Here is a 27,426-nt window from a genome sequence, read left to right as displayed (position 1 = left end):
CTCCTGCACCTGCTTCTCCCCAGCTCAATTAAGGAACAACAGGTGCCTTTGTGTTACACCATTCTTTTATCTCCTTGATGTTGCTAAGGAAAAGGTTCAGTGGTTCTCCCTGCTTGAGTTTTTTCAGTCTCATTTCCACATCCTTTTATGTATTTCAAAGCTGCTTCTGGTTACAACTTAAACACAATAATAAGAACACCTATAAATGACTGAAGTGGTAAAATGGTCAATACCTATTGCTGGCTCACACTGGAACAGGGAAGGTTTTCCTCCAGAATAGCTTGTTTGATTCAGATTTTGATCACCTGAGTTTGTAGATTTTTACTTTAAATTTTGAGTTTGAAAACTCAGTAGTCCAAGACTATGCCAAAATCACAGTGTCTGTTTTCACACGAAATCCTGTTTTCACACTGAAAACATATGATGTTGCTCATATAATTTGATTACAGGACAGATGTCTAAACAAGCATGGGTTTGTTTCATATGGGTTTGAAACTCACTTGAATCTTCACACAGACCTGAAGCAAGGTCAGGCAGGCCAAGCCCAATTCTGCAGCAAACAATTGCCATTCTTCTAGCTGAACCTAAGTTGGGGCTGGAGGATCAATATTTTATAGCAATCTCACAAAACACAAATCTTCTCCATTTATTTTTAAGGCACTAACAACTGAAAAATTTTACTGAATTTCTGTTCTCATTGCTGCACAGAATTTCCAGTGCAATGAAGCAATGTTTGAGGCCGTGGAACAGCAGGACCTGGATGCTGTTCAGATTCTTCTTTATCAATACACACTGGAGGAACTGGACCTGAACACACCAAACAGTGAGGGACTAACTCCTCTGGATATTGCCATTTTGACAAATAATGTCCCTATTGCTAAGACCCTTCTGCACGTTGGGGCAAAGGAAAGCCCACACTGTAAGTAAAGAACACAAATTGACTTAGATAATTGCCTGTAAGAGATCAAGTTTGCTGTGGTTTGGGGAAAGTTTTTGACACACCCAAATTGCCTGGTTTTATGATAAGGGTGGTTATACCAGCACAGTACCACAGTTCTGGGGGATGTTTACAGCAATAACTGCTTGTTGAATGCATGCTCAGGAGATATTTTTGTTCTCTATCTCAGATACACCAAGTGATGAATCAGGTTGAGCTTCTAATATGATTAACACTGGCCAGCTGAGTTAATACCAACACTGAGAAAAAAATCTTTAAAAGTACAGAAACAGGGACTGAGTGACTCAAAGATCATGGGCTGCAATGAAGAGTTTGTTATCAAAAATGAAAGGACGATGGGTTGTCTAGACTTTAGTTTATTTTGATTATCCTTTTGATTTTGGCTCTGCTGCCTTCAGGAGACCGGTTGTGTTGAAATCTGTCATTTCCATTACCCAAAGAATCCTCACTCCTCGTGTTCAAATGGCCTAAAATCCCACTTAAAAGAGACTCTCAAAGTTCTACCGAACCAGGGAAAGCCTAAACACAAACCAAACCTTCTCACTTCCCTGGAATACAGATATTGCTCATAACTACATATTGTAGTTATAAAACTTCTTTGTATTCCTTCGTGGGCCCTTTTCTGCCCAGTGTGCGGGTTGGAGGGTGACTTACCAACCCAATTAATCAACCCTATACCATGACACAAACTCTGACGCCTTACTTGGGTCTAAAAATACCCCCATGTATGAGAATTTGTTTTAAACTGTCAATGCCTATATTTAGGACATTCCCAGCAAGGCTATAATGAGACTGTGTTTGAGGGGTTCGGCCACTGCAGACTCTGCCATTAATTTGAAGTTAGTTAAATTAACAACATTTAGTGCTGGCATGTCAATCTCAGTGCTCCAGGAAATTGCACCTTGAGGCTACTAACATTGCCAGTTTTTTCACTGCAGAGTGTGTGTGCATGTGCATGTTGAGTTTTTTTGCCAGACCCTCAGTGTTGGTACACCTTTATTGCTTTTCTATATCCACAGCACTTATATTATCATTTATTCTGGCCTCCTTTAACCTTCCCTGGAGATTTTTGCATAGTGTAGCTGCTCAGTGAAAAGAGTTTTTTAGTTTTATATTTATTTGTTTATTTTTCTGTCATGGTTCATGACTGAGGCTTTAAAAAAAAGTGTGACAGCATTTAGAGTACATGATTGACTGCTGAAGCAACATTCATTAACCATGACAAATCTAGAGGAAAACACAGTCTTGAGTGTTCTAAACAGCAGTAAAAAAGACTAAACTAATTTTTCATTGACCTCATCTGTAAATAAATGCAGTCTGATGGCGAGCAGGGGCAATCATAAATTAGTATTCATTTCCTGTAATTAATGCAAACATGCCTATGAACACAGAGAATATGAATATATAACCACCTCATTTCCATTTCAAAATATACCCACCAAATTTCCACTTCACTTATCTTGATTTTTAGTTTTTCTGATTGAAATAATGGATGAAGCATTCTCAATAAAAAGCAAACGATTGTTTGGTTTGGGTTTCTTACCTCAAGGGTTTGCAGTTGCTTCTTGAGAGCAAAATGCACAAAGTTATTTTCAGCCCTCAAAGCAAGGGGTCACAGCACCTTTGTAGGTGGCTTCATTCTTGTGGAACTTATACCAGTCACTTTGTATCTGCTTTCTGTACTTAACCAACCCTGCTCAAATGAGATCTGTTCTGTTTGTGTCATCTCAGGGCTGCAAGAACATGACCCAGCACCCAGCAGGAGCATTTCCATTTCTCTGTGGTGGGCAGTTGAGCTCAATGGGAGGGTAAAATCCTGACTCACCCAATTTTGGGACCGCACACAAGCATCTCTTGATCTGATTAGAACTGTACAGGACAGATGCACAGAGCTGGGAGGCTGCAAAATAGAGGAATTCCCCATTCCAAGTGCTTCCTATGGAGAAAACTCTTGCTCTGCCACTATATTAGGTGTAGTGATCCAGCTGAAATCTCATTATAGCCCCCAGCCTAATGCTGTAGAAAAGAGGATCTGGAGGACAGATAACTTCCATCTGTATCCCCTGGATTTCTGCCTGGAACAGGAACAGCAGCAGATAAAGCAATAGAAAGTAAAACTGTGATCTTCATCTCCACATGGATCTCAGATTGTATAAATCTTAACAGGAAACCAGGATCTTTTAAATACAAAGTAACTAAAGTCAGAGAGTACAGCATTTAAAACACTAATTTAGCTGGGTAGGAGGCAAAATCCACTGTGTTATCTTTTCAGTTACTCTTATTCATCATATACTCATGGTTTGGCTTGTTCATGTGAACCCAAATAAAAAATAAGATTAAAATTCCCACTGGCTGATTGGACACGTTTCCAAGACCTGACAAATGTGAATGTGAATCTTGATTAAACAGATAGAGCCAGATCCTTGGTGAGAACTTGAGCCAATGCCAATTCTCAATCACCTGAAGTTCTGGCACATAAAATCTCCTTCCCCGGTCCTGGTGTGCTGTCAGATGTGTTGCACACTTATTGTAGGCATGGATCCAGGAAATCCTGTCACCTTTGGCCTCCCAGTAAACCAGCAGTTCTGAGGGTAGCAGCAGATTCCAGGGAGCCTGCCCATATGTCCCTGATGTCCATGTGAAGAATGATCCAACTTAAGAAGGATGGCTGCAAGCCAGCTTCTGAAAGCAAAGTCTTGGAGACAAACATTCTTCAAAACCAGCCCTTTGGATGTCAGAGGTGTCGAGTAATTCTTTGCTCTCCTCCTGTGGCTTTAGAGATCCCAGGGCAGTTTTCACAGCAGTCCATAGGGTTATTCTCAGACTCTGCTAAACTTTGACTGTCAATTATGAGAGACGGAGGGAAAAGTTAAAATAAGAAGTTCAGATTGGATAAAACAAACACTCTTTTCACCATCAGGACAGGGAAGCACTGGAACAGGTTGCCTAGAGTTGATGTAAAGCCTTCATCCATCCTGGAAAGTTTTCAAGACCAGACTGGATAATGCCTTCAGTAACTTGGTCTGACCTCTTGGCTGAGCCTATTTTGAACAAGATGGTTGGACTAGAGGAGGTCCTTTCCAATCTGATTTGTCCCATATGATCCCAGTTTGGAAAATAGCACATTCATATCTGCAGACATATTTGCTCCTGTGGTGTTTTGATGTCAAAAACCCGTCAGAGCCTCGGTGCTTCATCTGGTACAATTTGATGTTTTCAGAAATGTCTGGCTTGTGTGAGTGCTCAGTGCAGCCTGTGCAAGATTCCTGCTGTTCCTGTGAAATCCTTGGGGAAACAAGAGCTGTCCCTACATAGCAAACCCCCACCACTGCTAAGAGAAGCTGCATGTGGTAGGGCACTGCTTTTGGTAAACAGAGGCCTTTTAAATTAAGACTATCTCAGAGCTCTTCTGCAAAAACACCAATTACTTCCCGTGATTTCAGCATTTCTTCTCCTGTACACAATTTCCTGCATATTGAACATCTGATCAGTACTTGCATTTCTTTTGAGATTAAACAATGTTACAAGTCCTATTTTCCAAACTGCAAATTGTTTGAACAATTTTAGGCAAAGAGCAACTCTGAAAATATGAGTTGATTCACCACACTTCACTGTATAATCAGGGAGATTTTATAGTCTGGTTTAGGGCAGTCTTGTGGACTTGGGATAAAATCAATCCTATTTTATTTTGTATCCTATGTGATCTTCATTTTCACCTTTATGTAGCCCACAGTAGTTCATACAGGCATTTTGAATTGCTAAACATTAAATTAAAATTACCCTGAGCACTGGAGAAAAAAAAATCTCCGTGTCTCAAGCTGCTCACTGCCTGTTCAGAGAACTAATTAGGTATTACATGGGCAAAACTGGCACAACAAAAACCTGGAAAGGGATCCATTCTCTACCAGCCATGACCCCCAGGCACAAAACTCTCATTCTTAATTTTGTCAGTTAGCTCTCTGTTTGTAGAGATTTATATATTGTATGTGTTTATAATCAGTACAATCTTCTTTTTTTTTTTTTTTTTTGTGAAAGCTTATGATCTTATGGCAAAGTAGGGGTTGGAGAGAGAGAGGTTATTGCTTTAGTTTGGTTTTCATATCCCACTAACTTAAAACACAAATGCAATTTCAGTCTAATTAAGACATTTTTAAGCATATGAGAAATACCAGCAGAAAAAAAAACGTGCTAAATTTATTCATGTTGCTAATCCCACTTAAGGGACCAGATCTTTAAGTGGTATAAATTGGCTCTAATCCACTTGATGACAAGATAACTACTGGAAAGCAGAGCGTTCAAGGATTTGACCTTATATGTGCTTTGCAGAATTTTGTCACCACCAAGAAAATACTTTTTTCCCCCTCCTTTTCTTGGCAGTTGTTGACATGGAAAGCAGGTCGGTGCATTTGAGCACGTTGGTCCAGGAGGCCCAGCAGAGAGTGACTGAACTGTCTGCACAGGTGGGGAGCGAAGGGCTGGGCACCGACACCACGGAGAGGGAGAAGCAGCTGAAGGCCTGGGAGTGGAGGGCCAGGCTCTACCAGCGCATGAAGGCCGGCTACGAACACGCCCGTGAGTGACACAGGGGGCCAAAACTCTCCACAGAAACCCTATAGCTGAGAACATCCTGCAAAGGTGCTCTCACCAACTGACCCTCCCAAAGGTGCTCTCACCAACTGACTGTCCCCAAAGATGCTCTGACTGACCCTCCCAAAGATGCTCTCACTGACTGACCCTCCCAAAGGTGCTCTCACTGACTGACCCTTCCAAAGGTGCTCTGACTGACCCCCCCAAAGGTGCTCTCACTGACCCTCCCAAAGGTGCTCTCACTGACTGACCCTCCCAAAGGTGCTCTCACTGACTGACCCTTCCAAAGGTGCTCTCATTGACCCTTCCAAAGGTGCTCTCACTGACTGACCCTTCCAAAGGTGCTCTCACTGACTGACCCTTCCAAAGGTGCTCTCACTGACTGACCCTTCCAAAGGTGCTCTCACTGACTGACCCAAAGGTGCTCTCACTGACCCTTCCAAAGGTGCTCTCACTGACTGACCCAAAGGTGCTCTCACTGACTGACCCTTCCAAAGGTGCTCTCATTGACTGACCCTTCCAAAGGTGCTCTCACTGACCCTTCCAAAGGTGCTCTCACTGACCCTCCCAAAGGTGCTCTCACCGACTGACCCTCACAGCGCTGAGAATGTCAGGGAGGGAAAACTGAGGCCTTTCCAAGAGTGGGAAAGGAATTGATGTTAGAACAATAAAGGACCAAATATCTGAGGGCAACAAGCACTTATCTCCTCAAGAATGGGCTGCATAAACTGATGAGACCTCCAAACTCCTGTTTTGGGGTGTAATGATTCTGTCCTTCTTACTTCACATTTACTCCTGGATCTCATTTAACATGTTCAGAGTTTAAAACCAGATGACTATAAAAGGACACATGAATAGGCACGAAGAGGGATGGGGATGTTGCCTTTTTCTCAGCTGTAATTTGATTATTTTTCACAAAAACTTTTTCTGTTTTGGAAAAGAATTGTTCTAAACATTTGGTCAAACAAGAAATTTCATTTTGCATATAAATATTGCAAAAATTTAATCTTCATTTTGGTAACCACTTGGTATCCATTTCATCAGCACAGTTACAAACCAAGTCACTTTAAACAGTCGTATAAGTGAGTGTGTACCCCAAGTAAATGGAAATTTGGGCCCATGGGAAGGAGTAAACAGGACTGAATTGTTTCACATGCAGATCTTTTAGCTGTATCCTATTTGATGAAATACAATCATTGCCATTAACATTTTTACAACCATCTTTATATAAATGTACTTACAAATAATTTCCCCAAATTTATTGTATTCTAAGGTTACTTCCTCAAGACAGATGTAGTGCTCCCTCTATTAGATACTAAATACAGGAAATGCAGCAGTAGTGAAAGGTAATATACTGATTTTTTAAATCAATCCCAGCAGTAAGTCATGACATTATGTGTTTGATTTCTGAATTGAGTCTGAATGATATTCTGTGAATTAAGCTTTTTTTTTTTTCTTTTTTTTAAATCAAAATGTTAGGCCTCAATTGACAACAGTAGTTTGGAACTATTACACAGAAACACTTGTGGAATTTGCAATTTTTGAATCACAATAATGTAAAAATGTTTTCTGCTATTTGATAAATTTGAATTTGCTAGTGAAACCATAAAGGTTTAATTAGCTCTTTGTGGTTTTGTCCTTTCTCTCTCCTCCTATCCACCCCAAGAGATTTATAGGGGCTTTTCATTGACATAATTAGCATGAATCTGTTTTATTGGGTTACATATATGCAGGAAGATATTTTTAACTGAAAGGAGCCAAAAAAACCATGATAGAAACAAATGGTGTCTGCAGGATATTGTTAGCAGGGGCACTAATTAAAATGCTCAAAAGGCAGAGAACACAAACACCTACAACCCGAAGCTCCCAATTGCAGGGTGATTTTCAGTGGGTTCTTTGAAGACCCAGAAACATTGTTTGAATAGGATTTGTTGTGCTGAAGAGCTGATGTTTTCTCTTCTCTCCCAGGAGCCCCTGAGGCGCCAACCAATGTCTGTCTCATGGTAACAAGCAGTACATCACTCACTGTCACCTTCCAAGAACCTCTGAGTGTCAACTCAGCTGTGGTGACCAAGTATAAAGGTACTGGATTTAGACATCTTTCATTTGCCTTAACAATGTACAAAAATTGGAGGGTTAAGTATTTATCTACAAGGGATTATATTACAATGCAAGTAATGCTTGAATTTATTTTCCCAGTAAATAGCCATAGAAGTGGAATTTTCTTACAAGATTCCCCAAAGACAAGATTTTTTATTAAGAAAAAAAAAAAAAAGAGGAAAATAAATTAACCAAAAGCTTTCTCCAGGAGTGCTTTGAAGGAGTTTGCTTGACTCACTGTGGTTAGGACATCAGCTCAATGACTGGGTTGAGATGAGCAGTTACAAAACACAAACTAACTTTTGGTGCCTGTGGGCTCCTGAAACCATGTGTATCCTTGCAAAAGCCAAACCCACACCACCATTCCTTAAAGGAATGCCTCTGGAAGCTGAAACTTTTGGCAGAGGCTTCATACAGCCCAGCTAATTAGCTATTCCAGGGCTGCCACATCATTCTTGGAAGAGCAATACATTTGGGGTGGCACCAGTTAGTTGCAAAGTGGAATGAATAAGAAAATGCTTCCATCTGAATAGCCCTGTTGAATAGAAATGGTTTTAAAACAGAATTTCTGTTCCACAGGAAATTCCAACATTAAGGAAAAAAAAAAAGTCTCATTGAAGATTAGAATAAAAATGAGAAATTTTAAAATTTCCTGTTTAAAGGAACTTCCAGGTTTTCTCAAATGTTTGGAACAGTGAGTTCTTCAGTGCTAAGCAAAGTAACCCACAGCCTCCATCTTCCAAGTGGGAGCTCAAGTCAAGGGGCTGAGGATCTGAGGCCTTCATTGCCCTGCCCAGGGGAGTCAGGAATGAGGCCCCTGAAAGTCCTCTTAGTTATTTCCCCCCCCAGTTTCTCTCTTAATGCTTCCTATTGTGTTTGTTTCCTCATATTAATCATGAAAAACTCATTTCAGAGGTACTTGAACCTCAGATTTCCACAGCCACAGCAAGAACCCTGCTTGGCTGTGTGGTGGCTGTGGTGGGGGAGTCTGTTCCGTGTTTCCATGGGGGGATGTCCCAGGGATTGTTTCAGCAGGAGAGATTCAGAAAGACCCAGAGCATCGAGGTCCAAAAGCTCCTGGAGCTCTTCCAAAGGTGGGACGTGCCAGTGCACAGGTTCCACTGGCATCAAGCACAAAGCACCCAAAGGACTTATCCTGGAAAAGGCATATTCTCTTTCTTTCCTCCTCCTCTTTCTGGTCAGCAATTCCAGTCATCCCTGCCTATGCCCAGCAAAATAATTTTCTACATTCTATGAAACAAACCCAACCACCCAGACACCACTGAAGCCATCAAAGTGATTCTATTCTCCAGTAGAAGGTAAATTACTGTATTACACCTAGTCAGCTGGGCAATGCTGCAGGAAGTGTGATTTTCAAAAACATCAAAGCCCTTTAAAAGCCCAAATCTAATTTTCAGCAATGGCTTGGGTTGCCAGGAAACTAAATTTCATTTAAGGGCTTCCTACTGCCTGATTTACTTGTGAAAACAATACTTGGGTTCCTGAAACACCAAAGTTCTCTTGAAAATATCAGTCTGCTTTTTGTAATACATGTATTGTAAACAACCTTGAAATACTGCCCACCCTCCATTTATAGTGATTGTTGATATTTTCACAGGAAAGCAAATTTCCAAAAATTTGCTAATTTTTAAAAATAACTGTTAAGGGCTGTAGTATTTTTCTCTTGGTTATTCATTTGAGTTGAGTCTGGTTTGTACCATGTCAGTGCTGACCTCTTTTTGGTCAGCACCACATTCAGAGAAATTTAATCCAACTTGACCTAACTTTCTAATCAGACCAGGTAGCACTGCCCTGTATTTTGAATTACCCTCACTGGTGATCATTTTATGCTTTATCAGGTTGACAGTTAGTCTTGCCAGAATGTTCTTTTTAAATCCATTATCCCGGGAGACTCACATATTTATGGTTAGATAAAAAGGAAAGATCATTAATAGCTCCTTTTGGTGACTTTCGGGAATTAATTAAGCACTGGTTGTGGAATTGTTTATTACATTATGGAGTGAGATTCTTTGTGCTTAGTTTGAGGGGTCATAAAATGAACCTTTCAAATGATCATTTGCAAGAATGATTAGAACCAGCTAGCAATTACTAGCCCTGAAAGGAGAGCTTGATAACATTGTGTGAGGATCTTTTTAGTCAGATATATAAACCTCCTGTCCAGAAAACCATCGAAGCATTTTGCTAATTCAGGGTAAAAAAAAAAAAAAAGGCTTTTAAGGGTTTTTTCCTCTCAATACTTTACCATTTCTTTTTCTAAGCAAATTAAGATTCAGGAGCATTTGCAGCAGCGTTTAGGGAATACCTGCTCATTAACAGAAGCTAATAATGTTCTTTTCTCTGGACCTGAACTATAGGGGATAAAAACTGACATCAATTCTGTTCAGTTTAGTTTAGTTCCCTGAAAACAGTGAGAAACTGCCAATTCCATTTTTTTTCTGTGTCATCTTTTTTTTTTTTTTTAATATATTTTTTCCAAAGCTGTATTTGCCCAAATGTCATTTAGAAACTGGGCTTGGAACGTTATCTAACTGTCTGCTGTTTTCCTGTGTGTGATCTTTTCCCTTGTTAGCTGTATAACTTACAAATAATAATACAGGAGAATAATACTTTGCACTCACTCTCTAACCACTAAAACCATCTCACTTCATTAGGAGATTTAATTTTAACCACACACGGTGAATGGGTATTGACTTTGGTGTCCCAGCTGGATGGCAGCTCAGTGACTGCATTCTGCTCAGCCATTGCTTTAAGGAGCCAGAATATTCTTTACTTCCTCTCCTGGATTGTTGTTTAATGTTGCAGGCACCATCCTAATGGCTCCCTTCAGCTTCCCTCAGGAGAAAGCTCCAGCGTGGTGGTGGCTGATGTGAAATGATTCCTAAGGATATTGTAACTCAGTAAAGTGTTTTGAGGCTGGAAGCAGACAGGCCCGACATAAATCAATAATAACAGTAATAATCTGCTCCATGCTGGAGAAAGACTCAAAGCCAGGGACACCTCAGCCCAGCCAGTTTTAGAGAGGATGTGAAGCATCACTGTAACACTGAGAAGAAAAACCCCTGCCCTTGGCTAATGGTGCCCTGGAGCCAAACTTCACATCCCATCCTGGAGGTACTTACGGCCAGCTTTGGTTTTACATCTTTGAAAACACAATCAAAACGTCCCAGGCCAACATAGCAAAGAACTTTGCCACAGTTTGAAGCTTTCTGTGAGCTTTCTGTTTACATCATCATATGGTTACTGCAGGAGCTGTTGTTATCCCAGAGCTACACCACTGGAACCAGCTCCATGAAAAAACAATCCCACAGCAACATAATCCAGACAGACATCACTCTGCTCCTGGGAACAGTCCCACTCGAGCCCTGTGGCAAGTGCTTGTAGGGCTTTTAAGAACTCTTGTCTTTCACTAATCAGCCTTTCTAGGGTTCACATGTTCCACACAAAGCAGCACCTCTTTTTAGAGAGCAAAATTATAAATAATTTTAAGCAATTTTGTTGCACTTATTTTCTGTGCATTTTAAACAAGGTTATTATTTTGCTTTTGTGGTGAATAAGCACAGATAAACCTCCCCTTATTGCATAAATTTTTTTCATCCACTTCCCATCAGAAGTAGTCATAATAATGCTGTGATCCCAAAGTATAAGATAAGAGAGAAAAAGGACAGAGTGCTGATCATTACCTACTGGAAAGGATCACTATGAAATGGAAAAATCTCTGTTTATATTTTATTTACAATTTTTAAACAAACATCTATATTCCCCTTTGGAGAAAAAAATGAAACAGCTTGTATAACCCAAGTTGAGCTAATTTATTTAAGAGCCTGGAACTATTTATGTTTGAAGAGAGAGGAAGAGACACATGTTTGATGTAGCAAACAGAGCTAATCTTCTCTCTGTTTGGATGTAGCTGCGGACTTGGATGCCAAGGTTTTTTCCAGATAATGATGCTAAGCTGTCTAGGCCAATTTAGCCCATGTTACCTTTTTGTTTAGTTTGGTATTTTAGCAGAATATTTCATGTTTGTCAAGACTGCCCAGCTTCCCTCTAGGATTGCTTTTGGATGGAGAGAAGATTTTTTATTTTCAGTCAGTGTAGCTCCTAGAAAAAAAAATGACACTGGCTTAGGTCAGGAAAGAAGGAGTTATGTCTTGCTTAAATTTTGAGAAAAGGTCATTCTCTGCCTTCATTCTTCCAGGGCAATTTGTGGTTCACTTCAGATATGTTTTTTGCAGGAGAATAATTTAGATTGTCTTTAAATTACTAGTTTAGTCCTGGCTAGATGTGCAGTAGCCAAAGGATGTTGCTCTCACGTGGATGCATGAAATGGGTTGGTTATAGTGCAGAACAGGCTGGTGCAATTCGGTGTTGTCAGTGGAATTCTCAGCTAAAGGAGCTGCCTTTGCACTCAGGATCAGCACCTGGGACCAGGGGTGAGGGAGCCTGACCAGGCTGGGCCTGTTTGAGATCTGCTCTGTAGCTCAAAACAAACCTGTATGTGAGATTCTCAGTTGACTTCTCACCCTGTGAATGGAAAATTTCCATTGAAAATTTCACTGTGAAAAACCTCAAAGACTTTACAAAACCTATCTACAAATTTTGTGTGATTCTGCATGTTTTGTTCTCAGGGGTAATCCTTTCCCAACCAAATAATCTCATCATTTTCCATGGGCTTCTGCTTGTCCCCATGAGCACCTACCACGTGTTTTGTAATTATGCATTTGATTTATCCATCAAAAGCTGACATTTCATGTTTGGAAAACATGGTGGGTTTTTTTCTGTGTCTCTCTAAGCAGATGCTGTGTCACTGCCTGATCCTGTTCCAGTCTGTGGTGGAACTGAGCATCATTCTGCACTCAACTTAGTCTTCAAACCCTTCTCACTTATTATTCAAAGTTTCTTTGTATATTTTGAAACTCATTCTTTCTTTCCTCAAAACAGTTCTTGCTCCATAAAAAGAGAAGAGAATACATTTCTTTGTAAGACATTCGAATTTATCCTGCTGAATAGGTGTGGTCTGATATTTTTTACAGTAGTTCATTTATGGCATTTTATTAGGTCTCCTGGGCACTTTATTTGCACGTTACATTTTGGTAGCTAACAGGACTGTGCAATTTGACTTCTATTTTTATGCCTAGCAAGTACAGAAATGTATAAAAGTTAAAACAAACCTTTCTATTTCTAGCTCCTCTCAATGTCTGTAGTATGTGCTGGACTTAACATAAAACTTAAAAACTTCTATTTCTTAAGTTTGCAACATATTTAAAATCACCTTTGGACACAGATCACATATTAAATGACGGTGTAATTAACTAATGTACTTAATCAGACACTGGTTACTCGGTTGAATCATTCTTTCCTCCTGCTTTGTGTTTTATAAGGATTTTGAACAGCAGCTCAGGATAAATGACCCTGAGAAAACCCAGACATACAGGCTCTGCTTTTGTCTGCCTTGGTGTCTAAGGAAAAAGGCTCATAACCTAATGTTTTTGAATTTTAGACATTGCTTTGCCTTTTACATTTGCTTTGACTTACCAAAATTAATAAGTATTTTTTAAAATTGTTTGCACGTGGCTGAGTGTTACAGCTCCCAGTCCATAGGTACAGCACAGGAGAGGGGAATTCCTTATGGTCCCTGGCAGGACTGGGACTCAAGACCTTCAGCTTCTGTCTTGAAGGAGGTTCCTGATTTAGCAGGTCTTTTGATTCATGGATTTGGGAATGTTTCCTCACTGAAGACTTAAACAAAACCAGAATCTCTTCAAAGGGTTTGAGGCAGTTTCCCTACTCACTGCTTTGTCATAAGTCTTCTCTGGTCCATCATGGACTTTTCTGGACCATTTCTAAGCATAAAATGTTTAAATCTTAGTCAGCTTGCCTCCACAACCTGATACTGTTCTGGTAATTAGATCTGACCCACAGAACTGATACATGAATGTAAATTTGGAATCAGGCCTTTGGATCTGCTTCAAGCTCTTACCTTGTGTATTGAGCATAAATTGCAGGGTTTCTTGCTTCCCTGCACGAGTGCCCAGTGAGTTCCTGCATGAGCACCCAATCAGCCCCTGCATGAGCACCCATTTAACTGGCTAATGAACACCCAGCTGGTTCACACACGAGCTCCCTCTCAGCTCATGTCTGAGCACACGATGAGTTCACGCCTGAGCACCCACTTGGCTCACTCCTGAGCTCTGGGCTTATATGGCAGCTTCCAGTAGGCAGGGGCCACAGGGCTGGGAGGAGGTCAGGAGGTTCCAGGTGCTGGTCACGACTGGCCTGGCTACATCTAAATGTGATGGAAAACTCCATCACTGAGTGCAATCCCAATGTGGAGACAAGGGAGGCTGACGGCAGAAAAGGAGGAGGAAAGGTGTTTGGCTTCAGTTTAGCCTGGGGAAGGTGGTGGAAAGGTGTTCACTTGAATGTCTGTTTAATTATGTTTTCTTTCTTCTCACTCTGAATGAGTGATTAGAAGTTTGTGTTAATTGGTACTAAATTAAATTAAGTAAAATATCCCCAAATCATGACTGTTTTGCCTGCAACGACTGGCTGCATTACTAGGGAAAGGTGAAAGCTCTTTAAGTTACTGCAGGGATTAGTTTATAAAGAAATAAAAGCCTTAAATATGATTAATTAACATCCATGCAGCAAAGTCCCTCTTTCTATCACAGGAGAACTAGAGGAAAAGGAGTGGAATCCCATTACACAGATTACTTGAATTAGTGTCTGTGTTTCCTTCCTCTGCTCCCCGTGCTGTGCACTGCTCTGCTTTGCCTCCTGCATTGTGATCGATTACTTTTTTTGTTTGCATTTTCCCAACTGCTCACTATTAATTAGATTTTAATGTTATGTTTTGGGAAGAAGCTGGGCCTAACCCACGTGAGCCTCTCACAAACAAGTAGCCCTCAGGTCCATAAACTTCCCCACTGGCTTTGGCTGCCCAGATTACGGGAGTCAAATGCACCCACTGGGAGGGGAAATTTGCAGAATCCAAGCCAAGCTTTTCTAGGATGTGAAGCCTTTGCATAAGAACCTCATTTATTCTCCAATCCCTCTTCTAAAACATATTTTCTCCCACTTTCCTCTCCACAGCCAGAGTGGGATATGTTTGTCATTGCAGGGCTGAGAAACAAATCTTGGCTGTTATGATAATCCATTGTAGCTTTTTAACCACTGGCCCACATTGGAAGGCAATGTGCACCCACATGGCACATTTTCTTAGTTATTTATAAAATGCTAGGAAGAAATGTCATTTTCACTAGCAGAGAGGAAAAAAAAGTTCCTTCTTTTTGTACTGGAATAGCTGACCTTATTGCAAACAGATAAAGAATTGCTAGGATTTAGAAAACACTGATCAAATACTTGAGAAAAAAAGGTCAATAATTCTTTTTAATTTTCTCTTGGTGAGAATTTTATTAAAAAGCAATAAAAATAGTATCTTATAAATCATTTATATAATGTAGATTTGCTCTAAGATGAACCAGTGAAACTGTGATCAAGCAAAGATGTGTCTTTGGCACCCAGCCTGCTGTCAGAATGGTTCCCATAAACGTCAAGACATAAAATAGAGTGTTCTGGCCCAGGTCAAAGGAACATCCAGAAACAGGGCCACAAGAAAGGTTATTTAACATCAGGGGTTATTATTAGCGGGCGTAAAACCTAAAGGAGCCCACAGCTGTTGGGAAGAAGATTTACTGCAAATAAAGTATTTGATTATTAAAAAAAAAAATAATAAAATCTCTGAAACAAGTCTCGTGAAGATTTATAGCCATGGAAGTTTCAAATGAAGATGTGCTCTCTAGGAATAGTCTAGGAATGCTTTTCTTGGTGCTCTGCCTGGCACTGCTCTGACTGTTGTTCTGATGAGAGGCCCTTAAACCCGCCCGTAGCTCTTTCCCTCTACACCCCAGCAGTGCTTTGTTTACCTCAGGTGGGCACAGACCTGTTTGTTTGCATCTTTTTTCACTCCTCTTCAACCTTACTGATGCTTCTACTGACCCAGTACAAAGAGCCTTGAATAAGTGTACAGGAATAACTGAAATAATAGATAAAATCCAAAATAATGAACACTAGTATTGAAAGCAGTTAGAAGCTCAGGTTTTAATTTAAACAGTACCTTAAAATCCAAGTCCCAGGCCATGACTACTCTCTTTTAACTTCTGTGTTTGCACAAACTCCTCAGTGCCAAACATTTGTTTTTTCCTAATGGAAGCATTGTGCTGGGATCCCTGTCACTACTACCTGATATGACTTGTCTTTCTCTTGTCATTCTTTGGAGGATTTCCAAACATGAGAGAGGCATGAACAGAGCCTGAACTCAAGTCTGAAAAAACTGGACTCCTTTCTGAAATCAGGCTGGAAAGAACACTTGAAGGCACCAGGGAGGAGCTGACCAAATACTGCAGTGTTCTCCATCTGAGCTGCTGATACTCTACACCACCAAGTTCTGCTCTTCACTGGTGTTCAATTCTCTTCACTTGGTCTATACTTCTAAATATTTGTTTAGGTTCCTTCACTCTGATTTTATTCACAGAAATGCCAGTGTTTAATGTCCTTAAATCCAGATGCTAAGACATCATGGGTGTAAACTTTTAAAATTATTTCTTAAAGATCAGCAGGCAGAAAAAGTTGGTGTGAAGTAGTTTCTGGTGGTACCTTCTTTCAGTTTTACATTTCAAAGGCAGCTAATAAACAACAGGATTATGCTTGGAGGCCCTTGGAAACACAAGCCAAGATCACCTTATCCTTCAGCCCAGGTCCTGGGTATGGGGAGGAGAGGAAGGAGCCAGAATTTTTGCTACTTTAGCCTCTGTTAAAAGCCACAGTGGCATAATTCTTTGCTCAAGTCAGAATGCAAGAATAAAATCCAGAATCCCAGCTCCATACACTGTTCTGTACACCCCCAACAAGCAGCAACAGAGCTCGTGTCCCCTGGTCTAATTAATCTACTCAGCAATTCAATGAGTGATTAAAGTGCAAGCAAAAACAAACATCAAGAGAAGGGACAAATTCTACTCTGGCTCGGGCTATTTACTTGACTCAGGAGAAGGTGCTTTCCTGAATAAATCTACAATAGGGTCAGGAGGTGTTTTGTGCCTTCCCTTTGCCTTTTGTCTGCCCCTCCATCCCTCTGTTAAGCTGTTTATGATGTGCTCAGCACAGCAGAAAGGTAGTGAGTGGGAAAGAAACAGGTGAAAATAAACTTCTCCCTTTATTTTAAAGAGCTAGAATTGAGTATTAAAAAAAAAAAAAAAAAAGAAAAAAAAAAAAAACTTGGCCACAAGTAAGTTACATAACTTAAGCCAGTCTAAAATTATGTGCCAGCAATTTACATGAGTTTTATGTAACTGTTTATACTGCTGTTTATTTAAAAATTACTACTTATCTTGGCGACCGCAGCAACACATCGTGCATTCGCTAGCTCTGGAATACAGGGCACCTTCATTAAAACACATAGTCACCAATATATTAAACACACAAAAAACCCCTGCTCTGACATAACATGAAGTGTCAGATGGAAAGCCGCAACAGCAAAGACATTCAGCGTTCACAACAAAGCAGCCCTTTGGGGTGTTCAGAACAGGACTGGAACATGCTCCATCCTTAATTCACCCAACAGCTTTCAGGGCCTTTACAGCACAGTCGGTGCAGTCTACAAGACCAGCTCCTGTTCCTGGGCTCTTATAAAGGACCCTCTTCATCCTCGGGTTTCTATACTCCAGCGTGTTTATATTCAGCATTTACGTGCTGAGGTGAGGCAGCCTTTTGTTCTCTCTTAAAGTCCCAAGTACTTCAGCGTGACACAAATGGTTGGTAATTTCTGTTTACTGCCAGAGCTGTCTCCCAGCACTCCCACAAAGAGGGCAAAGAAGCAGCTAAATCTTCCTGATGGGTTGCTGTGCTCAAATTACCTAATTTTTAGATGCAGGTTAATCACATTTATGTGTAGCTGTGTATTGGTACCAGGAAGATCTGTACAGAGCCAGAGTGGGAGCAGGGGCAACACTGGCCTAAAAAGTGTAACAGAGCTCATGGGATTTTGCCCCTTGTTTTGGGGCCTACAAGATGCTCTACCTCTCCTTCCTTATCTAGGAAATAGGAACACTGGTATCCACATCCTTCTAAGAGGTTTATAACCCAGTGAACGAGTACAGTAGAATATTATGTATTATTTTTAGGTGACCATTATGGTAGAAAGCTGAAATCTGTCAATGTATAGCAGGAGACATAAACTTAAGTGATAAATTACTTCAGTTGATTTGCATTTCTTTAAAGCTAAAGCATGTCATCTTCTTCTCACTTGAATCATTAAAAATCACAGGGGAGAAAAAAGTTTGTTAAAATCAAAAGTAAGCAAAAAAATTCCAGAATTTGTTATGAGTTTCTTTACAACAGATATACTTTGAAACGAGGGGAAAAAGAAGGCACTATTCCAACACAGCTGTTGAAAAAATATTTATTTTTCAGTTATGGAAATTTTTATTGAAACTGGGGGACGGGTTTTTTTCCAAAAGTGAGGTTTTTAAATAAATATATTTAAAAATTAAGTTTTGAGTAACTTTGGATACACCATCTTGTTGGGTAAATATCCTTTAAAAGGGGGGGTTGGTTCTCAGTCATAATGATAACTATAACCTGATCCACAGGCTAATATCCTACGTTTTCAACTCCATGGGGCTCAGCCACCACAGGGCAAGCTAAAATAAAGTGAGTGCAAAATGCTGGCAATCCTGGCTGTGTAATGAGAAGCACAGCTGGGCAGCCAGGGAAGGCTGGGCTGGGTGAGGGGGTCGGGGGGCACCCACAGGGGTGGCACCTCAGCACCTGGCACAGGACAAGCAGGGAGTAGTTTTCCTTCAAGGGACCAGGAGATCGGTGTCACCCAGCAAGGGGAGGAGGGCCCTGCACGTGGGGGTTCACCAACAACAGGAGCTGGGGCAGCAGTTTGGCCTAGAACATGAGAGCAGGGCTGGGATTTACTGTCACAAAACCCATTCTCTGCTGTTCCTGAGAGGGCTTTAAAGGCCGAGTCTGCCTGTTCTCCCCTTGGAAACTCAGCTTCTCTCTCTGAACTCAGTAACCCTTGATTATTTCTGAGAACAAGCTGCCATGCTGGTAGTCCCAGCACCAGTATCCTGGTGTTCCTGCTGGTCACATGCCTGCAATCCTGTGATATAACTTAGTGAAAATAACTTATCCTAGATAAGTTAACTCCTCTTCAGGCAGCGTGTCAGGATTTCAAACATTGGAGCCCTCTGTTAAATGCCTAATACAAGAGGAAGGGTTGAGAAGGAGACCCACATCAAGAACAGGGCTGCAATGCTTATCTGTGAAAGCCACCCAAATTTAAATATGCCTCTTGAACTAGCAGCTTATGTTTGGGAAGTCTCCAGTCCAGAGAACAGTTAAAAATTTGGGAAGCTCAGAAGAGGCTTAAAGCCACTTCTTCCACCCTTGGCTTTTGTGTTGTGCTGCCTGAAGTGTGACCCTCCCACCGCCCCTCACATGGAGTGGGACACTCAGGTGTGCCTGGAGATTCCAGTGCAGGCAGAATTTGCTGGCAGAACCTGTCTCAAGTGACTCTGTCTTGCTCAACGTGAATCTTTGATAAGAAAAATGGTGAGGGAAGTGACTCCAAGCTGTTGACAACATGTTCAGCAGTCTGAACAGGATTTCTCCTTCTGGTTTCTCCTTCTGGAAAACAGAAAACATGTCTAAGTTTGCAGCATGTGTAAGAGTGTCTGCAGTGATTTAATGCAAGTGGAGTTAGAAACCTCAAAAATCACGGTTTACAATGGAAACTCTGACAGGCCATCAAGTTCAATGTTACTTATAAGTATTCCTATAATTAGGTTGTCAACAAAACCCTAGAGTATGGTACCATAACAGTCTCTATATTTTCATACTAATGTACAGAGATAGCTGCCATTAAAGGTGGCAGCAATTAGCTATTTAAAACCCATGGAAAACTAAAGAAATACGTAGTGAAAAAAGCTGAAAGACAATAGACAAAATCAATATTCTTTTCATTGCAGCAAACACAAAAATGTTGCAGATCATGCTGGGCATTCACAAACTGCAATCATAGACAAGGAGCTACTAGGGGAGAAGGGGAAAATGAGTTGTGCTATTGATACTTGGCTATTTTGGAAAGAATGTGTTGGCAGTTAAATGTTGTATATGCTGAGCAGAAAATTCTCTGAAGCAGTTTTCTTTTAATATGAAAATACCAGAATGACACTGCCAGAAGATGAAAATTTCCCATGCTGAAATTAGAACACCTATATCCTCTGATCTATTCTAAATTATTGACTCCAGCACTAATGAATATGCAAATAGAGTATCCAAGAACTATTCTGTAAATTTAAAAGGAAAGCTTTGTGTTGAAATCTCTGCTTTGGTGTAAATCCAGGATATTAATGAGCTCTCCCAATTCCCACTGTAGAATAATTCAAAAGATTTAATTCATAATAGTTTTGATAGGTTTTCCTGGAAGTTTGGGTCCAAAGGTACAAGTCACTAAATCCCAGAGGTATCACTCCAGGATCAGCCTTACCTCTAATCATGGCATCTGCCATTAATAAAGAATAATTTAAGAAAAAAGGCTGGTTTTCTACCTGCAGCCATCAGTTCCCCACTTGCATATATTCTTTCTTTCTTCAAATCACCCAGTAATTTCTCATGGTCTGATACTGTTTTATGTGCACATTAATTTTTGCAAGTACTGAGGAAGAGCACAGACAGCAGGACCACTAATTCCACAAGCCCTGAAGCAGGAATATGAGTGACAGGGGCACTTTGGTGAAGGTGCCCATTGCACTTCAGGCTGCAGGGCAGATGGGAGGGATCTGTCAGCCCAGCACCTCTTCATTCCCTCCGACAGTGGACACAGTTAATAGGTCCTTGTGGAGCTGGGTCATTTCAGTGACCACAGGAACATCAGGCCTGGACAGCAGAGCCAGAACCCACTGAAACCAATGCTGAGGCTCCACTGAGGGTCAGGTCTAGGCCAAGGAGGATATTTCTATCCAAATTAGCCAAGGGGAGGTGATGAAAGTTTTGTGGACCTGTGGAGCAAAAAGAATTCTCTGCCCACGCAGATCCAATGCAAACCAGTGCTTTTTGTTGGTTTGGGTGTAAAAACTGCCAAATGGCATTAACAGGTCCAATTCCTCTACCTTCTCTTTTCCACTACTTCTCTTTCTTTAAAAGGAAATTGTTTAAACGAGGGTAAACGTTGGCTGAAGGTAATTTGTATTGCAGTCTATTTCTAAGCATTCTTTCCTGAAAAGCTTTTGAACAATATTTTGCTTTTGTCTCCCATACACAGAGATATAATTTAATTATTGTGTAAAGCTTTCCAAAACATTACTGTTTAACATGACTTTTAGTATCCACACAGACTGGGAAAGTGCTAGGAGAAAAACTAACCTGGGAGTGACTCAAGTACTTTGACATCTTTGCTTGGACTGGTATCTGATTTGATTTTCTCCTGCCATTTGTTTCCTAGTGGAATGGAGCTCTTCAGAAGACTTTTCTCCTTTGGCTGGTGAAATAATTATGGATAATCTTCAGTCTTTGAGGTGCTCCATCACAGGTCTCAGAACAGTAAGTGCCAGAGGACTCTTTAGACCTTGATGACCCCCGTGATACAAAGATGGATAATTTGCATCCCTGCCTGTTGGTAATCACTGCAGTGCCTTTCTTGGAGCAACATGTTCAGTGATTGAGCACAATATGTCTGGTATCCATAATCCAAAAGTGACAAAGGAATAGACAATTCAGCACGAACCATTCCATGAGTTATCATTCAGAGGGGAGACTGGAAAAGACTGGAGTGAAAGGTGCTGTTTTCTGGATCATGGGATAACCTGAGTGCAGATCAAAAGCTCTTGAGAGATCTAGTCCTGACTCTGATGACCAGTACCTAAAATAACAACTCTTTCTCTTCTCCCTTTCAGGGAACACACATATTGGTGGAAATCATTTTAATTTTTGTTATTTATCTTTGTCTATCTGATTTACACCGATCAGAACTGGGTCAGCAATGGAGAAAATTGATGAATATTGATACGGATTCTTAAGCAGAATCATTTTGACCATGTGTCTGAAAGTCTTTCTCCTACATTCAGTGCCATTTGTACAAATGAATTTTGATTCACAAAATACTTGATGAAAACAAAGCCTCTCAAAATACAAGTATTCCCACCAGAAACAGCATCAGAGGGGCCAACCCAGCAGCCACTGAGCTGGAGCCTTTCCACTGAATCCACTGCACACTGAATCAGGCCTACCAAGTCAGAGTAGGGGGAGGTGTGGGTGTGGGCCTTGGGCAATGTCCCAAAATAGAGGCTCTCAAAATGAGAGAATAGAATAGAATAGAATAGAATAGAATAGAATAGAATAGAATAGAATAGAATAGAATAGAATAGAATAGAATAGAAAAAAACCTTTTTTGATAGTTTTTTCTAGCCTTTTATCTGAAGAAATCTGTGATTTGAAGCACACTCTTCCAGGGAGCTGAGCCACAATATGCATTTACTCTCTGTTTCTCATTTCCTAGCAAAAAAACCAGAGTAATTGTACTTAAAATGAAGCCAGTCTGCACAGCCACTTCCATAGGTACATGTTAAGATCAGTGCTTACCATGTGCTTGTCTATATTCTCCAAAGTATGTAATATATTTAAATTGAAAGTTAAGTCTCCAGGAGTGCTCTCCTAGATTTATGCCTAGATTTATGCATCAAAATCAGTGATAAAGGTCTGACTGATTTTAGTGGCAGCCAAATGAAGCTTCTCCCATTGCTGTGCTGGTAAAGAGGCTCTGTTAAATACAAGAGGGAAAGGGGGAGTTCCTGCTCTGCAGTCTGATTGTCAGAGTTCCCAAATTGTCAGATTTGGCAGAAGAGGCTGTGGTTTGTCAGCTGGAGTGGGTGTGTTCTGATAACCCTGAGGAGCTCATCTGCCCTCAGATCTTTGCTGGTTCAATCTGTCACAGTGCATTTAAATTACTAAAGCTATTTAAGCCTCTCAAAGAAAACACCTTTGTGATGGGCTGCTCTGCACTTATCACAGCCAAGATTTTGAATGCAGGGATAGTTTTGACTCCAGCTGTTTCCATCTGCAGGGCCGGAGGTATTATGTCCATGTTTCAGCGTACAACATGAGAGGATGGGGACCTCCAAGGAAATCTACTCCTGAATATGCTTCTCCTTCAAGTAGGTTGAGTTTGTCTGCCCTTCCTAGTTTGATTGCTGATGGTGCTTTGTAAGAACTCCTTCCTCTTCAAAGAACAGAAAAAGAAAAATATCCTGGAGTTCATGATGTAATTGTCATGTCCTCTAGGAGTGAAATAAATAAATTAAAACTCCCTCAAAAATGAGCAAAATAATAATATATTTATGTGATATTTATGTCTTAGCTTGTATCCTTCTCCAGTCCTTTGACAGAACATTGTTGTCTAGTCATTAACACTTTAAAAAAATGAGAAATATTTTGACCTTTACTTCTCTTAACAGAGTTCTGATATATGGAATTTCATTTTTCAGTACAGGAATGGATCAAAAACTGAATCTGAGCTGCTGAAAGCAAAATACTTCCATGTATCTCATGTAATTTTGTATTCTGCCTTGTAGCATTACAGATCCCATTCACTGGACCATTCTTACAGCATCCTGTATGTCAAATACTCTAGTGTGGACACACATGTTGACAGGATCTAGACTGTAAGCACTGAAATGTTCCAGAAATGTCCAAAAGCCTTTTTTCCCCTTCCAACCTCTGACAGGTTTTCTCAGACTCCATTAGGACTGTGATTTGTCATTTGTAGTTTTTTAATCTATTATAATCACATTGTATTGTTAGTTGCTTTTGCAGACTTAGTGTTCCCTGCCAAACTGGCTCAGTGGATTACAGCTCCCCTTGTATTGATTAATGCAGTAAAGTGAGACTTTTCCTTTTATTGCATTAACACGAGCATTTATTAGGCTAATGTAGCAATTTAATAACCTTGCATGCTAATGTGAGAAAATACAGCAAGCTGTACCTACTCTCAGTAGTCCTAATGGAGAGGGTTGGATAGACAAGGCTCTGGTAGTACCATTGGCCCATTTTGCTTCAAGTTTGCTCTTGTTTGCTGCAGAATAATATCAGAATTAGGCTAAAGAAATACTCTGCTGGAGAACAAAAATGTGCTGCAATCATGGGACAAGTCTCTATGTGGACAACTGAACAACTCAGTGATGTGCAATTACCTTGATTATAGCCAGGTATAACCACACAGGACTGGCCCCAAAACCCACAGACTTACATCAGCTGGGGGACAGACTCTTTTACAGCAGCTGCAAGTTATCCAGCTAAATATTCCCAAAGAAGGGACACTCCTGCTGCATTTAGGCTGCATTTAGGACTGCAGCTTTGTATGATGTGAATTTTGCATCAGAGAGACAAGATGTTATTTACCACTAGAGTTACTGGAGTAACTTCAGAACTTCTTTACCCATGTGACTGCCTCCACCACTGGTTTTGAAAACCAGCAGATCTGTGCTTGGCAAGAAGGCAGCAATCTGACATTATGCCACTGTTGAATAACAAAATATGGCCCTAAGCTAAAATTAAAATGTGAATACATTCATACTCTGCAGAGTTGTGTGTTACAGCAGCCAGAAGTTTGTGCAGGGGAAATGAAAGCTTCAGGGCCTAATGCTGATCCATCCCAGAGCATCAGAGGTTTGTGACATCCTTGGAGAAGTGTCTGTGTATCAGTGAACACTTGCCACTGTCCTCCTGGTTTTCCCCACACACAGCAGCAGCCTGGAAGGTGGTGGCCAATGTTGTGCAGCTGCTCTATGAAATGATAGCAGATTTCTAGGCTTATTCATTAGCAGGTGAGAGATGGGCAATGAGGGAAATTGGTTTCCATGTCATTTTTAAGGTAGTCAACAATCTGGAGGTTCAAAAAGCACCGGGACAGAGAAATCATAAGAAATCTCAGTTTGGTGACACCAAAGCACTTTGAGCTTGGTGAGTTCCAGTTGGTCCCTCTTGGCTGCTCACAGAAGATCCAAGGACATTATCCCCACACAGAGCAATAAATGCAGCTGGCCCTGGATCTCTGCAATAGCCCCCAACACAGGGGACAGCCCCTCTGCAGCTGTCACACTGCCCACAGGCTATCGGGATACCAAATGTCTTCTCTTTCCAGCCTTTCAGGGGCTTACTCTAGCTGCTACTAAATGTAAATAAATAGGTATTTATATCCCTGGCATAGTGAGCCCATTGGAAGGAATGTTTGACTCCAAACTTGCACTAGAAACTAGATCTGTATATTTAGTGAGTGAGCAAACTGTTGGTGGCTGTGAGTACGCACGTGGCCTCTGTGCCAGCAAGATGGAAGCGTGTCTCCTGTGCAGACAGATCTCTTAATACCCTGATTCACCATTACTTTGGGTCAGGAAATGAGTGCAATACTCTTATCTCTTTACAATCAAAGTATGAAAACAGCCAAGTCTGGAATTAAAAAGCACCTCTCTAACTAACACACACAATTTTTTCCTCCTATTCGTCATAAGTTCGGTTTTTAAAATCAAGATTGAAACTGTCACTAGCAGCAAAGGAGTGAAAACAAAGTCTGTTGGAGGTGGAGGTTTGTGGGACAGAAACCGCAGCTTTTTGCCTCAGGAGTGCAGTGCTGAGCAGCCCGAGGGCTCCAGGGCAGGAATTGCCAGCGTTCCTTCAGGCCACTGCCGGGAGCAGATCTCCTGAACTGATTTTACATGGAACATGTGTCTCTGGCTACAGAGCAAGCTCTGGGTGTGGGAACATGTTCATTCCCCACTTTGCAGTTTCCTATAAACTGGAGTCGAGTTTCTGAAGCCTCCCAGTGTCTGAAAAAAGAGGCAGAAGGAGCAGAAGTGTGATCTTAGTGAGGGGCTGAGTGTTGGGACAGGCTGGGAGCAGCTCTGGCTGCAGCAACAGGGCCCATTCATGTACTGAAGAGAAATAGTCATTGTCTAGTCAGGCACTACAGGAGCTTCTCAGAGCTGGTTGGGAGCTCTTTGTTAATAATCATTATGATTAATTACCCAGCTGGCACAAGGCAAAGAAAACTCAGTGTACAAGTAACAACAGCAGAGTCGAAAACAACTCCTCCTGCCTGCCGAGATGTAAAACTCCTCTGAAGCCAAGGAGGACCAGAGGCAAGAAAATATTTTTAGACCTTCTCCCGCACCTTTGTGTTTCATTTCTGTTTATTTCCTTTGTTCAATAGACTGGAAAGACTGCAGTGGAAGAGAACCTCGGCACAGGGGACACACTGAGGCCCTGGAACGCCTCCTTCAGCAGGTTCGAGCAGCTCATCAGCACTATAATTGCAGAGGTAAGGATAAATATCTCTGTGGTAGGGCACCAGCTGAAGCCTCTGTGGCGCCTGTAATTTTAGCAGTTTTCTAACTAGGTCATACCTTCTCATTCATCAGGAAAAGAAAGATATTAATATTGGCCCATCTGGAATCACTTTAGCACACTATCTTGCTCTTAACCCTTGAAATTAGTTGGATGAAAACATCTGAAAGCTCGAATGCACACACACAGGCACACCCTTTCCCCCTCTGTACCCTACACACCTATGGATTTGTTTTTCCCTACAAATTAGTTTCGCACAGGATTCCACTAAAATGTTTCAAGGATGTCTCTTTTATTTTTTTCTATAAGGAAATACTTTAGAAAGTTAACAACTGGTTTGGATCAAAAGAGGGGAATTGGCTGCCTCCAAATGGAAGACACTAAGTACTCCAGTGGATGCCATTGCCAATCCATAATGAAAAATACTTGCACAATGCAGTGGGCAGATAAGATTGCTACATTTCAAAATAGAATGGATCAAAACTAGGGGAGAGTTCGAATCTCAGCCAAACTTCATTCATGAGAAACAGACTGTGCCTTTAATAGCTCAAGAGCCAAGGCAACAGCTTGGCATTCTTTTTAAAGCATATATAAAAACTCCTGTTCTATACGGGTTGTTGAAAAGTACTATTTATTTTCTTAAAATAAACTTCTAACTGGAATAATGCTTCATTGCAAAGGGAACTTATTTCAAACTGAAAAGTTAAACTACCATGAAGTTTTCATTTTTCTTCACCTAGTATGACTGCTATGTCAAGCTGCATCAATTGATTTAAAATCATAGGAATACTTAGGGCTAAAATCATCTGGCTGAAATGAAAAGATGCAGCCTTTGTTCTTTACGTGCAAATATGTCACCATCACAATGATCCACAGTCTGCCACAACCCATTGTAACCATAGCAACTTAACCTATTCATCTAGGGTGCTTGGAAAGAAGATATTGCAAGAAAATGTTGTTTCCCTAATTAAAATTCATGCAAGCATTATCACTTGCAGGTGGTCTTGGTACTGAAAATACAGATGATGTATTCTATCTCACCTAGCTTTTTCAGGCTATTAAAGAGTATAATGTAGGTACCATTTTTCCACAGTACAGTTTTTCCTTTCTGGAGTTAGTGCCCATCTCAGGTCTTTCCTGCCACCTTCCAAGTGAACAGGGAGTAAGTGATGGACCATCTGAAACTATTCTCAGTATAGATTGTTTTACTGACATACCAGTCTGGAACAGGAGCAGGTATAAACAATATGCAGAAAATCCCTCCTTTTGAGAATCTGACACCAGGGCCTGGTTCTTATAAAATTCCACCACTCCAGAAATTAACCCCAGCCTCGAAGCAGAGCACAGACAACTCTGTTGTT

General features: G+C 40.9%; 1 protein-coding gene across 3 annotated transcripts in view; it reads left to right on the top strand.

The window, feature by feature from the left end:
- Window positions 1-27,426, top strand: part of ANKFN1 (ankyrin repeat and fibronectin type III domain containing 1) — a 129,693-nt gene that overhangs the window by 70,656 nt on the left and 31,611 nt on the right. For 2 of the 3 annotated variants that reach the window (XM_051797926.1, XM_051797928.1), the window contains 6 exons: window positions 709-919; window positions 5,336-5,530; window positions 7,514-7,627; window positions 21,174-21,271; window positions 22,791-22,881; window positions 25,932-26,039. In XM_051797926.1, coding sequence (XP_051653886.1) covers window positions 709-919; window positions 5,336-5,530; window positions 7,514-7,627; window positions 21,174-21,271; window positions 22,791-22,881; window positions 25,932-26,039 — 817 coding nt within the window. Of the gene's footprint in view, window positions 1-708; window positions 920-5,335; window positions 5,594-7,513; window positions 7,628-21,173; window positions 21,272-22,790; window positions 22,882-25,931; window positions 26,040-27,426 lie in introns of those variants that run through there. The other variant, XM_051797929.1, reaches the window with a different exon arrangement.

This window comes from Manacus candei, unplaced genomic scaffold, assembly GCF_025592945.1.
Source record: "Manacus candei isolate 608988 ecotype Guabito, Panama unplaced genomic scaffold, ASM2559294v1 h1tg000047l, whole genome shotgun sequence".
In the NCBI taxonomy this organism is placed as follows: domain Eukaryota; kingdom Metazoa; phylum Chordata; class Aves; order Passeriformes; family Pipridae; genus Manacus; species Manacus candei.
This window is presented reverse-complemented; position numbering and strand designations above follow the sequence as displayed.